The sequence below is a fragment of the Chinchilla lanigera genome, unplaced genomic scaffold (genome assembly GCF_000276665.1).
Source record: "Chinchilla lanigera isolate Chin_1 unplaced genomic scaffold, ChiLan1.0 scaffold00052, whole genome shotgun sequence".
In the NCBI taxonomy this organism is placed as follows: domain Eukaryota; kingdom Metazoa; phylum Chordata; class Mammalia; order Rodentia; family Chinchillidae; genus Chinchilla; species Chinchilla lanigera.
Window position 1 is genome coordinate 5,175,595 of NW_004955453.1, and position 16,529 is coordinate 5,192,123.

The following is a 16,529-nucleotide window of genomic DNA, read 5'->3' on the forward strand; positions in this document are numbered from 1 at the left end:
AAATGGCAGAATTATTTGAGCTAATGTTTCATCATACCTAAACATGGGAACATAGACAAATCAAGCCTCTATTTTGGATGAAAATAGAGAGTACATTTTATAGGGAACATTAGTGACTTCAAAGTGATTTACTATGAACTTTCTGCCTTGATCATTGAAAAGTATGGCTTATTTAAAACATGTTTTGCAGTGTTTTAAATGAAAATTTTATTTTTTTAATTTTTAAAATTTATTTTTTGGTCTTTTTGAGACAGGGTCTTGCTATGCAGTTCAGGCTGGCCTTGAGCTCACTTTGTAGCCCAGGCTGGTCTTGAACTCGCAATGATCCTCCTGCCTCAGCCTCCCAAGTGCTGGGATCACAGGCATGTGCCACCACGCCTGGCGAAAATTTTAATTTTTGGTAGACAAAACTATAATGTTAACTGTGTGTATAAAATACAAAAGCATCAAAATGCATATGTGTGTATGTCTGTATGTACTAAGACAAATTTGGAGATGTTATTAAGCCCCCAGTCCGTTTACATTTGGCAGTAGGTGCATGTGTTTAAGCAAGAGAATATGTTTTGTATTGAAGTTAAACTCAAACATTTTGCATCTGTAATATAAGGAATTACCTAACTACTTGTAACTCGCCATTTTCTTTATTTTTCCTAGCATTAAGGAAGAATATGCTCCATGATTCAAAGTTTAGGTCTCTTTTTCTGTCTCTTTAGGGTTAGAGGTGACTTTTTGTTTGTTTTTTATGCTGGAATAGAACCTAAGACCTTATGCCTGCTAAGCATGCTGTCCACAATTGAGCTGCAGCCCAGGACTCTAAACATGGTTCTTAATCCTTTGGACAGTTGAGGATAACCAAATTACAGTGGAAGCATATTGAAGTTTCTAAAAGTGTTTCATCAGTCTTGTGGGCCTGAAAATCAACAAGAGGCACTGGAGACATGCTTTCAAGATAATTGTAAAAGCACATAATCTAGAGTTTGTTTTAGACTGTTTTGTTGCAGCTTTACTGTAATTTGGGAAATGATGTTAGTTCATAGGCATTTTTCTCCAGTGTCATTGTATGAGCAGAAATGGGGAAAGACTTTTCAGTTAGAAAGGAAGATTTAGTAATACATGAAAATCTTAAAAAAAAACTACAAGTTCTATAAACTTTGTGTAAGTAATAGCTAATCCAGAGGCTCCCAGAATTTAGGTAATTCAGAATGTCAAACACAAAGGTGGCAAAAAGAAAAGTCTAAGAAGTATATTTTTAATTTTGTTGAAGCTTATCTTAAAATGTCTTCAAACATTTAAGGAGTTGAGTGCTGAGATGCACACCTATAGTCCCAGCACATCTGGAGCATGACTCAGGAGGATGCTTGAGTATAAATGCCCATGCTCCAGTCCAGCGTGGGCAGACTCCAGAGGATGGATTGACTGGTGGTGATTGCAAATGTTAGTGGAGATGTAATCCATGAGATTTTCCATTGTGCTGGGGATCAAACTTGGGGCCTGACACTACTATACTAACTAGCCAGGAACTTTACTAGATTTAATTTTTTTTTTTTTTTTTTTGGTACCAGGAATCGAACTCAGGACCTTGTGCTTGCCAGGCAGGCGCTTGTGCCGCTGAGCTATATCCCCGGCCCCTAGATTTAATTTTATATTAAAATGGGTGATGTTTTCGTTAGGACTCTGATTGCAAAATAGCATGGTTTGAGTGTTCTGTGTCTGATCTTTTCACCATTAGCCCTGTTATTATTTTTAGGGGGCCTCTTACAGAGCATGAGCTCCTTCCCTTCAAAATGCATATTTTGAAGCTCCTGAACACATATACAAACACACACCCCCCCCACCCCCACCCCGTGGGCTCATTCTAGTGCTCATCAATTTGTCATGAATTTTACTGCTAATTGGAAAATTTAATTTATAGTATATATAAATTTTACTGTCTTCAAGAGATTATGCTTTTTGTTAGAATTAATGTTGAACATCAAGGCTTGATAAATCAAGGAGTTGGTAAATGAACTCCAAGGAGACTTCCAAGCCTATAGTTCTGACTACTGTGATGTTCTAATTCTATTTTAAGTTGTACATCATTTGATTTGAATATTCTTTGCAATATTTTGAACATCAATAATTTATAAATGGGTATTGTAAGATAGAGCCCCGTTTTGGGAGGCCCCTTGTTGTCACTTCATGGTGCCATCTGGTTATCTGTTCCTTGTGCTAAGCCAGGGTTGGAAAACAACAGCCCATGGGCAGAATCTGGCTCACTGCCTGTGTGTAAAGAAAGTTTGGCTGGCGCATAGCCATGCTCCATTGCATATTGACTACATCTGCTTTTGTGACATAGTATTTCCCACAAAACTAAAAACACTATCATTTATTTATCAAGAGCCCAAAGGGCACTAACAATATTTTGATGAAACTGTACAATAAGATACATATATGTGTATATACACGTGTATGTGTGGTTTTGGGGGGGTTGGTTTTGTGGTTTTTGTTTTTTTAGTATTGGAGATTGAACCCAGGGCTTTGACACTGAGTACGTCTGTAGCCTTCCCACCCCACCCACCCCCTTTTGAGACAGGGTCTTGCAAAATTGCACAGACTGGGCACAAAGTTGTCATCCTCCTCCCTCCACTTCCCAGAGTGCTGAGATTTGAGGTTGCCCCCACAAGGCTTGAATAATAAATGCTTTTAATATACCTATCAGTCCTTAGTGAGAATACCATACTTTAATTTTAGCAAAGATAATTGTGAGCATTGTTGGATTTAAGTAAGTTTCATGAACTTGTTTTCTGAAATGATTGCATACAGTAGTTAACTTTTCTGTGACTTGAGAGTGAGTTTGCCTGCTAAATTCTTTAGTTTGTTTTGAAGGTGTTAGCAAGGTCATGAGAAATGTGGGAGTACATTTACATAAATATAAATTTAGATGTAACTTGGGTTCAGTCCCCACATTGAAAATGAACAATTGAGATGTGCATTAGGACCAAAGAATAATTCATTTGGTTAAAAAAGATGAGGACTGCTGTTTAGTGAGACGTTGAGATTGGTGCGAATCAGTTTCAGAATGAGTCATTTTTATATTTACTTTTTGAGATTATTAGGGATATGTAATAACATTTTTAAAAGGTCTTTGAATATTAAACAGTTTTCATGGAGTTGTCTAGCTCTGAATGGATGATTTTCCTTTACGATTTTTTTTTTTTTTTTTGAGACAGGGTCTCGTGCAGTTTAGGCTGGCTTTGAGCTCACTTTGTAGCCCAGGATGATCTCAAACTCACAACGATCCTCTTAACCCAGCCTCCCAAGTGCTGGGATTATATGTGTGCGCTACCACGCCCGGCTCCTTCATGATTTTTAAATTATAAACTTTATGAAATAAGAATGTCCAAGGTCTGCATGATTTATAAGTATTTCATGATTACTGAATTTGGTACCCTGCAAACATCATTATAAACTTTTCTTCGCATTAAAATTTAAGGAATAATTTGAAAAATAAATTCGTATTTCATTTCTTAAAGAGAATTCTGGTGCTAGTGGAAATAAAACAAAAGCAAATCTTACAAATTAAATGTTTAATAAACTCAGATTAAAGCAAAATTTTAATGTTTAATAGCACATTAAGAAAAATAAAAATTTGCAGTGTATAAAAATCTTACAAAGTTCATCTTGGCTATATCTTGAGAAGTGGTGTGCGACTGGGAGGGTGGCAGAGAGAAACAGAGGGTGTTAAGAGACCAGGACTTACTATCTTTTATTGAGAAGCTGATTTTTTAGGAGAAACTTTTGATTCTTTTTCCAAAAAGATGATTATATTTGTACATACTAGACAATTTATAGCATCGTTACAGATTGAATGATTATTGTGTGAGGCGCTCATTGATTTATTTCTAAGTTTTATTTGACATGGTATTTGGAATGAAAGCCTTTAGTTTTTACTAGTGTATTTTTGTGATACATAATAACTACATTCCTCTTGAGGAATTGGCACATACACATATAGTGTCTTAATAATTTTTACTTCCATGTGCCCACCTCCCAACCCCTTTCCTGTCTCCACATTCATCTCTATTTGTGGAACAAAAAGCCTTTAAGAATCTGGTGCCTGGGGATCCAGTCAAGGACGCGGACCACGTTCATGCTAACTAAGCACAGGCTCTGCCACTGAGCTAACACATCTAATGAAGGTTTGGTGGAATACGAGGTCTTGCAGTGTTACATTGGCCATGCAGTTCTTGAACTCCTGCAGTCAGATGATTTTCTTCCTCGTGCTTCTCTTAATGTTAGGATTATAGGCATGTAACTGTGTGCCAGGCAAATAATAATCAAATGTTCATGTAGTAATGTTATTATTACTTTAACAAAATAAACATTTTTGGTATGAATGAAACTTTGTTCCAAGTTCTCATTAGTGTGCATTCTTCTACAGAGGATGAATATCTGCTGTAAATTGTATAGATTTTTCTAGATATATATGAATTTTTTTATTGCCTGTGTAAATCTCATGTAACTGTCGCCTGAGGTTCAGTATGTGAACATATTTTCTTCCTGTCTTTCAAACTGGCTTTTAGAACAGTACTAGTGTAAGGCTTTGATTTGCTGTAATGCAGTGTATTAATGACAGGATCTTTCTAATATCTTTGGAATATTTTGTGGTAAATTCTGTATCTCTGTAGGGCTATGTGTTGTATGCATGCACTTTATATCGCTACTATAACTTTTTAGCGAAAAAAATCTATCTTATTTGTATAGGCTTACTGTTTCGTGTATACGATGATTTTTTTGTGTGAAGTCAGTTTGAAAATTGGTTTATTTGCCTTTGCACTTATGTATTTATCTGAATTTTAATATATGTACACATTACAAGCTATGCGTATTGTGTGAATTACAAATTGCTTTTCTATAAACATTTAAAGACCGTTAGTAACATTGTTTTTTAAATGTTTGAATTATAAATTTAATTTATAATTAAATAAAAGCAAAGATTACACACATTTATGGATACATGTGTTGTGATGCGTGTTTGCCTTGTCAGATAATTAAATCAGGTTAAACGTCTAGTGCTTGAATCAGCTGGGTGGTTTGTGGGTTTTTTTGTCCTTTTTGAGACAGAGTTTCGCATTGCAATTCAGGCTGGTCTTGAGCTCATTTTGTAGCCCTGACTAGCCACCAATTGACAGTGATCCTCCTGTCTCTGCCTTCTGAGTGCTGGGATTAAAGCCATGTGCTACCATGGCCAGCTAGCATTTCTTTATGATGAAAACATTTAAATTCTTCCTAGCTTTTTGGAATATATAGTACATTATTGTTACCTGTAGCCATCCTAGTGTGTAGTAGCACACATTATCTATTAAAAGTAGTGTTCAGATCTAAAGTCTTGCTTTGCTTCCTGTAAAAATGTAGTATGTTTGAATATCTGCAGTAAATTTAATGAGAAGTTCATAAGTAACTACTAAAGCTATGCACTTATGACAGCTAGTAGTAATAAAACTTTGTTTATGAAACGGGGTGATTCTAAGAGGCAATTTCTTTGGTAGATTATTTGGTAGAATAATTTATGAATATTTGGAAGAAGCGTAGATCAATAATAGATTGGGCGGTTTTTTTAAATGTAAAAATATTTCACATTCAACATTGTATTTGCATCTCAGTGTCCTGATAGATCTCTGTTTTGGTTTTCTGCTGACAGGTCACATTTAGGGCAGGCAAAACATAAGAGATATAGCCCTCCTGAGAGTAGAAAATCTAATTCTAAGGCACCCAAAGTGCAATCTAATACTTCTGAACTGTCAAGGGGACACCTTTCTAAAAGGTAAATCTTCACATTATTTATGCATTTTCAAGACACAATTATTTGCATTCGAATCATTGCATTATATTAATGCTTGTCAGGTTATCCCAAAATGTTACAAGTGTTTTTACTCTCTGTATGTAACTTTCAGGATTAATTGTTTGTCACCTTTGCAGTGATTTCACTGCAACATGCCCTAGGTCAGTGATGGCAAACCTTTTAGAGCTTTCACTGGTAAAAAATAGCTTGCTGCGGCCCATGTGCCATAGGCTCGCCACCACTGCCCTAGCTAACAAAGTTTTTCCTTGTTTAGACAGCTGTGAGAGAACTTTCCTTGTTTAGAGAGATTTTCCTTGTTTAAGTGAGCTGTTTGCTTTAGAAGCCATTATAGGCATCTAAAGTGCTGTGTTACCATTTTCTTTAGTATTTACTGCCAGAGCCACTTTTCAGGTCAGTGATCCCTATGATCTAACTGGTAGGGGTCCTTGGAAAGGAATGTTACTGTGGAGATTTGGTGCAACTAAAAGGTGAAAATTTTCATTTTATTTTGAAAGTACCTGTGTTACTGTTTACTTATCCTAAACTTTGAGAAGACGTCACTGTTCAACTTTGTACTGGTTCTGAACCACTAAGCATTCTTTTTCTTGTAATGTTAACTCTTGTTTTGTGATTGAGTGTTATTGCTAGTAATGTTTGGGCTGTAGAATACCTTTATCTTTGAGTCAGATATTTCACCATCCAGAGTAACCTCCTTTCCCCTTCCAGTTTTGAACTGCTTGAAGACTTGTGTTTTTTAATACTTTGACTTATCAGGAAAATGTTTGCTTATTTGCCCCCAAATACTGATTTCTAGAGATTGAAGAAGTTAGGAAGTATATTTTATGACGGGTTGACTCATGGTAGGCTGCTACTAACTCTTTTTTTTAATCTACCCTCTTAGAAGCTGTGGTACATCATCTGCTGTCACAGTTCCACAACCAGAGGATCCAGACAGAGCAAATACTTCAGAAAGGCAAAAAACGGGGCAGGTGCCTAAGAAAGACAATTCTCGAGGAGTGAAACGCAGCGCTAGTCCAGACTACAACAGGACCAATTCTCCTAGCTCTGCAAAAAAACCCAAAGCACTTCAGCATACTGAGTCTCCCTCAGAAACAAATAAGCCACATAGTAAATCCAAGAAGAGACATTTAGACCAAGAGCAACAACTGAAATCTGCACAATCACCATCAACAAGCAAGGCGCATACCAGAAAGAGTGGGGCTGCTAGTAGTTCACGGAGTCAGAAAAGAAAAAGGACAGAAAGTTTTTGTGTAAAGAGTGGTTCTGGGTCTGAACCAACTGGTGCTGAAGAGAGATCTGCAAAACCTACCAAGCTGGCTTCAAAATCAGCCGCCTCAGCCAAAGCTGGGTGTAGCACCATCACTGATTCTTCCTCTGCTGCCTCTACTTCCTCTTCGTCCTCTGCTGTAGCCTCGGCCTCCTCCACTGTGCCACCAGGTGCCAGGGTGAAACAAGGAAAAGACCAGAACAAGGCCAGGCGTTCCCGTTCAGCATCCAGTCCCAGTCCGAGAAGAAGTAGCAGGGAGAAGGAACAGAGTAAAACTGGTGGCTCTTCAAAATTTGATTGGGCTGCTCGTTTCAGCCCTAAAGTTAGCCTTCCTAAAACAAAACTGTCTCTTCCAGGGTCTTCTAAGTCAGAGACATCAAAACCTGGACCTTCTGGATTACAGGCCAAATTAGCAAGTAAGTTCATGGAAAGAGCTTTTCTTTGGTTTTTCACATGTAAGTAGGCATTCATATTAATTTTTTCAGTCTTAGGCACTTTTAGGTTTTACTACTCTATAATATAATAATACATCATAATTTGATGCTACATTTAGTTTCATGGAGATAGAGGCTGCTGTCATTAAACAGCCACATTTTAGTGTCTCTTTCTTTCCTTTGTTTTTGTATCGTCTGCTACTGTAGGTATTTCTTGATGTCAGGATGGGACAGGAAATTGAATTATTTTCTGTACCAGATATAAAAATTATCATTTTAGTTAAGAGTTGCTCTGAACTATGATCAGAGTCCAATGTTCTTTTTTTAGTATATATTCTTTTTGGTTGTTTGTAGTACTAATGATTGTGACTGGGAACCTAGGTCCTCATGCATGCTAAGCAAGTGCTATTCCACTGAACTACGTCTCTAACACTTTTAATTCATTTTGTCGTAGGGTCTCACTTAGGTTGCCCAAGTTGGCCTTGAACTTGAAATCCCCCTGCCTCAGCCTTCTGAGTAGCTGCGATTATATACCACCACACATGGCTAATATTATGTATTCTTGATGTATGTAGCAGCGAACTACATTAGTAGAATAAATTTAGCACAATATAAATTAAAACCTGTTCATGTGTGATGTTTTATGCCTTTAAGGAGCTTAGTCTAAAGATGAAAACCTCTTATGTTCTGTACACTGCTCTTGCCCTCTTGAAGCTTCCAGTGGAATCGAAAAACTTGTTTTAGGATACTAGATGCAAGTAAAGAAACAGAAACCAGAGAAGAAAAATGGGTTGAGAGAGTTCTTTTCAGGCCAGCCTTGCTGTCCCGGCACCTTCCTCTCATTCTCCCAGAGGACATCTTCAGAAAGCGAAACTTCATGAGCATGGAGTGGAGCTGGTAGTGACCATTTTCAGAGTCTATTTTCTCTTTTTGTAATGCTAAAGACTTTCCTTTATCCTCTTCTTACTCTTTGTCATTCTCCAGCTACCATCTTCCTTTCCTCTTACTCCTCCTCCTCCTTTTCTACTTTAGAAAATCTAAAAAAAAAAAAAATTAAGGAGCACTTACCCACGTTTTTAAAAAAGCATTTTGTTTGTGTTATATTTGTTTCAACTATCTTTGCCCCTTTTGAGTCCTCTTAAAAGATTGTGGTTTCAGATCTACATTTTGAGAGTGCTACAGACCTTTTCTTGGTTTTTGCAAGATTAGTGTCTACTAGTGTTTTTGTCAAAGCTTAGTAGTAACAAATCAGCCTCATCTAATATTGAATCAGAGATCTTACCTCTATTTAATGTAATGCTATAGTCCAGTGATGGCAAAACTTTCAGAGCTTTCAGTGATACAAACAGCCCACCGTGGCACACGTACAATAGGTTCACCACCACTACCCTAGTCTATAACTGCTTTCAGCTGATTCAGTATTAGCTAAACTTTAACAAGAATACTAGAAGGCTCTGTGTAAAATGTTATGATTCGCCTGTATTGTGGAGTTGCTGTGAAGGTAACAGTTTTTACTTTCAGATTGTACAACTTTTTTCTATTTTGTATTTTAAATATGAATGTATATTTATATACATGATATAAAATCTCAGTTGAAAGGAAAGATAGTTGATGAGGACTCAGTAGATTGGTATCTAGATATGAAAAAGAAATACAAGGTCAGGTTAAAAAAGAACAGCTAATTTTCTGTTTGTCCTGCCAAGGTTTTCCTGACAATTGGAATTATTTGTGTCAGCTCTTACATCTTCTCTGCTGCTCTCCTTGAAGTGTAGAATCATGTATGTATCTTTGTGTGGTCTGTGCATTCAGTAGGTCTGTGATTTTCATAGCTAGTAGACCAGGTTAAATTAGGTGGGGTCCACTGCCCTTTCCAGTCACCCTCACTTGAAGCGCTCATCTCCCTTTGCTCTTACTTGTAGGAGTGCTCTAGGGCCAGGTAACAATGAATTTCTTCACTTTCATAAGATACCTGTGTGTTCTGGTGACAATAAATTGCTTTTCCAGTTTCAGTGCTCCCAGTTTAGTTCTAATCTGTAATTATAGCTCAGGCTGTTGAAATAGGGGTTTGGATCAGCATTTGTTGAGCATCTAGTCAGTGACAGGAATTTTGCATAATTCAGGCCACATACTATAAAAATAATGTTGCTTTAGTGTAGTTATTAAGGGAATTTATTCCAAGGAGGTGAAATAAATTCTGAGTAATATAACTTATAAGTGGTAGAATTAGGATTTGAAGACGGGGGCGTATGTGACTCTGAAGCCTTGGCACTCCATTGCTATTTTTTGTGGTATTGGAGGTCAGACCCAGTGCCTCATGTACGTTACGGAAGCACTCTGTTGCTTGGGTATAGACAGCCTCAGCCCATTTGCACTTTTTTTTAAAAAAAACCTGTGTTCGTATGTTTGACTGCTATAGCATGTTTGGGTTATTAGTGATACTAAGTCCCCAGAGGAAATGAAAGTTTACTTTATTTTCCTTTGCTGCTATTGATTAATCTTTAGGAAGAGTGCTAAATGTGAGCTCAAGGATTCATAAACCATTCAGCATGTATTTGCTTCTTTTGAAAAAGTGAAAAATGCTTCAAACAAAATAATAGCAAGTATTTAGCTGTACTTAAATATGCTTGACAGTTGTCCATCAGTCCTTCATGGCAAGTTTCTGAGTTATAGGTAAAGAAACTTGGTGTCATTGGTCAAATTATCTGTCTAGGGTCATAGAACTAAGAAAGTGATAGTCAGGAGTGAAATCCACTGGCAAGCACAAGGTCATGAGTTCAATCCCCACGACCGCCAAAAAAAAAAAAAAACAAAAAACAAAAAAGTGAAATCCAGGCCATCCAGAAAATTGATCTTAAGAACTGAATACATAGGAGTGAGCAGAATCAGTCAGCTGAATATGGGAAGGATTCTTGAGGTCAAACAGGGCAGGGTATATTTTAGTTTAGGTATGACTGAATGTGTTACTTCTGCAAAGAGTTTATATAAGAAGTTGTAGAATTGGCAGCTAGTTTAACTTGAGGTTATAGGGGCAAAAGGAGGATTTTATGGTGACCACTGTTGGAAGTACTGATATTTTGGAGACAGTCCTAAATATAGAACTAAAATCTTGGGTTTGAATCCTAGTTCTGCTTTTACTAGACAGTGATCATGGCAAAGTATATCACCTTTGTATTGTAAAACGGGCATAAGAGCTATTTGAAGAATGAACAAATATGTGCAGAGAGTTAGCATGGGCATCAGAAAATTTAGTATGTAATTAGAAGTTAATTATATATCTTGAGGCAAAAAACATGCAGAGCAGCGTTTTTTTTTTAGAGATGCTTTTTTGTTTGAGACAGGGTTTTACTATGCAGTTCAGGTTGGCCTTGAACTCACTTTGTAGCCCAGTCTGGCGTCAATAGTGATCCTCCTGCCTCAGCCTCCTGAGTGCTGGAATTAAAGGTGTGCACAACCTCGCCTGCAGAGCAACTTTTTTTTTTTTAAACGAAAGCTCAGTAAATCTTGGCCATTGATTAGTTTAAGGCCGTTGTGTTTCAGATTTGGAAGACCCAGATTTAATGTTATATCCTGCTACTTTAGCAAGGTTGAGAAAATCATTCATCTATAGTTTGATAATGAACTTATCCGTAATCGTAATAATACTCATTTTATGAGTCATAAATAAAGAATAAGTGTGAGAGCAACATCATGAAATTAAAGAATATGTAAAGTACACAAACATATAATCGTTTATCAAGAATTGTGGTCATGTATTTTGAAGGGCTCAAGATTTGTTGTTGGGTTTTGTTTTTACATTAATCTGTAGGGCAGAATTAGATTCAGTGGGAGATTCAGTGGTCAACTCAGAATTAGATTCAGAGTTGACCAGCAGATTTCTGATTGGTATAAATCTTTGTGAGAAAAAATTTTACAAATTATATAATAGGCCCTTTGTTAGATACAGAACACTTCAATTTTAGTAGGTTAGTTTTTCTTGATTGTTGTTTTTCTTCCAGTTTTTAAGATTCAGTGAGCCAGGTGTGGTGGCACATGCTTATAATCTCAGCATTTGAGAGGCTGAGGCAGGAGGATTGCTGTGAATTCAAGGCCCCTTGAACTATATAGTGAGACCCTGTCTCAAAAAAAGAAAAAAATTTAAGTGAATCTTAATCCAAGTGTGATACTTTTCCTCAGATAGGCTCATTGTAAGGTACTATTGGTTAGCATAAGAGTTAGAGGAAGGTTTTTTTGAGATAATAAAAATAATAGTACCTTCAAGATACTTTATGAAAAACTATTCTTCATGGTCAAATACTACAGAAGGAGATTCAGGGTCACGTGTTAACTGTGTAAGAGCTGTGGGAAAGCCAGGCATGGTGGCATGCAACTGTAATCCCAGCTCTTGGGAAGCTGAGAGGAAAATCAGTGAAAGTTCAGGACCACCCTGGCTGCATAGCAAGTTCAAGACCAGCTTGGACTACGTAGGGAAACCCTGGCTTTAAGATGAAAGCAAGCCAGCTCTGGGAAGTCAGCTTAAAACCCAGTATCTTACAGATGTTTTTGACCAGCTATTATTACCTTGGGAGATAGTAGTGGCCCATGAAATACAATTTGGGAAGCCATATGAAGCATTAAGTCAGGACACTTAAGTGGAAGGCCTTTTCCAGTGTGTTCCTTTGGTAATTAATGGTTGCTAGACTGGTAAACACTTCCTTAATGGAGGAGCTAGGGCTTGTAGGAGAGCCAGTGAAACAGCTACCTTAGGTGATGGGCTTCCTGAAGCATTGTTTGTTTGCCAGCTGCCACTGATCGAATGAGCTGTGGTACAGAGGTAACCCTTTATCACTTAACAGAGGTCTCCAGAGAACTCCATAATGGATAGTGTTAGGGTGTGTGTGTGTGTGTGTGTGTGTGTGTGTGTGTGTGTGTGTGAGAGAGAGAGAGATACTGGGGATTGGACCCCTTACTCCTTTGGTAAATTTTGATACAGGTTTTTGGTAAGTTATTCAGGCTTGGCTTGAACCTGTAGTTGACTGGGCCCAGCGTCCTGAAAATTTTAATATGCGTTAGGAATTTTGTGGTAACTTACCAGTGTGCCATTTAACTGAAGTAAACAGATACTCTATATAACAGCATGAATGTAAATTCTGTGTATTGGTAAAGATGCTTTAAAAAATATTCTATAGTATTTCAGTGTAATACTTTAAGTAACTATAAATTAGTTTGGCTTCAAAATGCATATTTTCTAACCTACCTTCTTCCTAAAGTAAGCTAAGCTTTTAAAAAACTGTAATAATTTCAGGGGCTGGGGATTTAGCTCAGCGGCAAAAGCGCCTGCCTGGCAAGCGCAAGGTCGTGAGTTCGGTTCCCGGTACCGGAGAAAAACTAAAACTAAAAAAAAAAAAACTGTAATAATTTCAAAATGAGTAGTAGATGATAGGACAGAATTATGAGAAATGGTAAAATCTGAGTAAGGTATGTATTTATAAAAAACTGAAAGGTCTTACATGTCTGTCTGTAGCCTGGTGTTATTGTATTATTTAAAGTGGACATCTCATACGCATTGTTAAGAACATAGGAGTAGTTACCAGCTTATTTCTATCTTGAGTTTTATATTGTCCTGATGACTTGCATTATTGAAGCTAGACAGAAGTAAGGTAGATGCCTGATTCTGGGATGATAATTCTGCTTGGCTTAAGACTCTTTCTGTCATGTCTCTGTAGCATACAGGGAAGAAATAAGAATGTGTTAAGCAAGAGAGAAGAATGTAGAAGCTAGGCTTTTAGTTTTACCCTACTTGTATCTCAGAGGATCATCTGTATTGAGTTTAAACAGTTGGATTGTCTTTGAGCCGTATGGTGTTTGGGCAAGGAGCTTAAAAGGAAAAGGCATGAGTGTTAAGAGTTTTCTGTGTTGCGAGGCAGCTGTTAAAATAACTTACCAACTTGAGATTTTAATTAGTTCCAATATGTAGCCACTTTGAAAAATTACTAACAAAATATTTTTGAAGCTTTTAAAAATTAATTACATTGGAATGGGTTGCCAACGGAGCATTAAAAGGGAATAAATATTATTGGCCTCTTTGTTAAAAAGGCTTTTTGCTTTGTTTTATATTGTTCATGAATTACAGATGGCCATGTTACAGATTTGTATACACCAAGTCGAAGAATTGACTTAGTTCTTAGCCAGATTACATTTTATTGAACATACACATTATTTAAAACTTTTCCTTTTTTTTTAATTAAAAAATTGTATTTACTTAGAAGCATTCAAAATGTCAACAAAACACCTGTAGCTTTTTTTTTTTTTTGCAATTACAGAGTGGTATTCAGTTAACAGAACAACATTTATTTTGTAGAAAACGTATCAGAGAAAACTGAAGATGAAAAGCTACCATCCCCACAGCTAACTAATTCGTGCTTTGCACCAACAAGAACCTGCTTTAAATTTCCATGCCAATTTACAACCCCATACTATACCAGGCAAGGTTAGTGTCTGTTGGATACACCACCAGGGTGGGGCCAGCTAAAGACACATTCAGTAGTGTGTTAACTATACGAAAAAAAGACACTACAGTTTAAAAACAAATCTTACACAGCCTTACATTTCAGTTTTTTTCTTCAAAAGGAATGAGTTGTGTACAGGGGGCTTAAATGCTTAACAGACAAGAAAAAAACTGCGCTAGAACCAATTTAGTCATCATCGTCTTCCTCCTCTTCCTTTTTCTTGCCTTTTTCAGCCTTAACACCCCCTCCCCTTTTTTTTTTGGCTTTTTGAGACAGGGTCTTGCTGTGTATTTCAGGCCGGCCTTGAGCTCACTTTACAAAGTGAGGGTGGTCTCAAACTCACAGTGATTCTCCTGCCTCAGCCTCCCGAATGCTGGGATTACAGGCGTGCGCCACTACAGCTCGCTGACAACTCCCTTTCTCTCTGCGTTTTACTTTAGTTTGCTAAGCAGCGAAGTCCTTTTCATACTTTTCCTTCCGTTTAGCCTTCTCGTATGGCTACTTGCCATCGGCTGCAGTATTATTCCACATTTCTCCCAGTTTCTTTATGACATCACCAGTGGAGAGGCCAGGGCATTCTCCTTTGAGTTTTGGGCTATACTGAGAACAGAACAAGAAGGTCAAAGGAAACCTCTTGAGCGCTTCAGGATCCTTGAACTTTTTTGTTTCTCCTTTTGGAGCAGGAGAAGTTTTCATTTCTCTTTCATAATGAGCCTTGTCCACCTTTGCCGTGTCTTCAAATTGTTCTTTCTCTTAGCAGACATGGTCTTCTACCTCTCTGAGCGCTTCTTAGAAAACTCCGAGAAGTTAACGGAAGCATCTGGGTGCTTCTTCTTGTGCTTCTCTCGGAGAGTTTGTGCAAAGAATGCATATGATGGCATTCTGCCTCTCGGCTTCTTAGGGTCTCCTTTGCCCGTGTTTGCTTGTTTTCCTCGGCGAGGCAGTCACCCAGTGCCCGTCCGGCGCTCGCTTGCCCGGACGCTGTCTCCGTGGAGCTCAGTGTACTGCAGTGGCTGTGAGAGGGAGCCAGACGCAGCCTCCTCCCTCTCCACTCGGTTTTCCTTTTATATTCTTGCCTTCATGTTCTGTAATATTTTTGATACTTGTAATTACAAAATGTCTTTATTTTTTAAAAAGTCCAGAAAATACCAAAATGTACAGAGGAAAAGAGCTTTCATCCACCAAAGCCACCTCTTCTTTTGATGTATATCCTCCCCCAATTTTTTATGTTTATTAGCATAGAAAAGAAATTTAAATTCGAAGAGTTACATAAGGCTTATGATTAAAAAAAATAGCAGTCTTATCTGCCTTTTCCCATAACTGATTATTTTGGTATTTGGTCTCTAAGTTATCTGACTGTCCTCCAAGAGCCTCAGATGCTCTAGGTGGACTTCTGGAAAGTGATTGGATTTGCCAGTCGGAGTTGGTCTGTTTTGAAGAGGTGGGACACTGGGCGGCATGGCCTGCAAAGGTTTGCCTCCCTCTGTGCTTCAGGCCAGAAAAACCTTTTCCTTTACCTTTCGGTCCTGCCTTGGAGCTGGTGACTGTATTGAAGCCACTACAAACCATGAGCCAAAGGAAACCTTTTCTCCATTGTTGCAGGTGTCTGGTATTGTGTCCCTGCAACGAGGCAAGGAGGGAAGTACAGTAGTTAAGATAGCTGTGTATGTCTTCCTGAAGATACGAGCCCTTGGGTTGGTTGCTCTTCCTGGTTACATTTGTATTTTTTTAGGTTTGGGGTTTTCGTTAGTTGTTAAGTTTCCTTTTTCCAGATTCCATATCACCACTCTTGATTTCTTGTTTTAGTGGAACTTCGGTTTTTTTTTTTAATTATAAGGAGAATTCAAAAATAATAAAATAAAACATAGACAAAAAGCAAAGCAAAAACAGTACAAGTGATACAGGGTTTCAGGACAAAATGATAGGAATTAACAGTGGTTGTTATATTATATATTGTTATCTTCATTAAAGTTGCTCAGATTACCAGATGTAAGAATGCAACATTGATCAAACCATTGAAGTGAATAAAAAATAATAAAAAAACATTAGAAACGATGCAGAGCTTCACTAAACAAGTAGGAATTCACTAGTGGTTGTTATATTGCATATTGTTGTCCTCAAATTAGTTGTTTAGATCACCAGATATATGCACGCAACATTGGTCAAAACAAAAAAATTTAATCATTAACTGTTCCTTTCAATAAACCAGCAGGTATCAGCAGTAACAATTATCCCAGCTATGTTTCTGTATACGTGTATGTGTATGAGTGTATTTTTTTCCCCTCCTTCTTTCTTTTTCTCCTTTCTAACATCCCAATTGTTCTTGCCTTTTGAGCAGTTTCTTTCCCTTTCATAATATCTATTGTACCTTTTGGGTTTTATTTACTTTTTCAGGTTCTTACACCAGGGAGACAATATGATGTTTACACATGTGGGTCTGATTTATTTCACTTACGAGTGTAGTAGTCTCTAGTTGCATCCATTTACCTATAAAAGCCTCA

General features: G+C 37.5%; 1 protein-coding gene and 1 pseudogene across 11 annotated transcripts in view; one reads left to right on the forward strand and one right to left on the reverse strand.

Annotated features, from left to right (window-relative positions):
• The window catches only part of Trip12 (thyroid hormone receptor interactor 12), a 139,475-nt gene that overhangs the window by 42,819 nt on the left and 80,127 nt on the right, over nucleotides 1-16,529 (forward strand). For 8 of the 11 annotated variants that reach the window (XM_005395425.2, XM_013519821.1, XM_005395427.2 and 5 more), the window contains 2 exons: nucleotides 5,681-5,803; nucleotides 6,723-7,525. In XM_005395425.2, coding sequence (XP_005395482.1) covers nucleotides 5,681-5,803; nucleotides 6,723-7,525 — 926 coding nt within the window. The remainder of the gene's footprint in view (nucleotides 1-5,680; nucleotides 5,804-6,722; nucleotides 7,526-16,529) is intronic. The other 3 variants (XM_005395430.2, XM_013519822.1, XM_005395429.2) reach the window with 2 other exon arrangements.
• LOC102028613 lies at nucleotides 14,473-15,597 on the reverse strand (annotated as a pseudogene).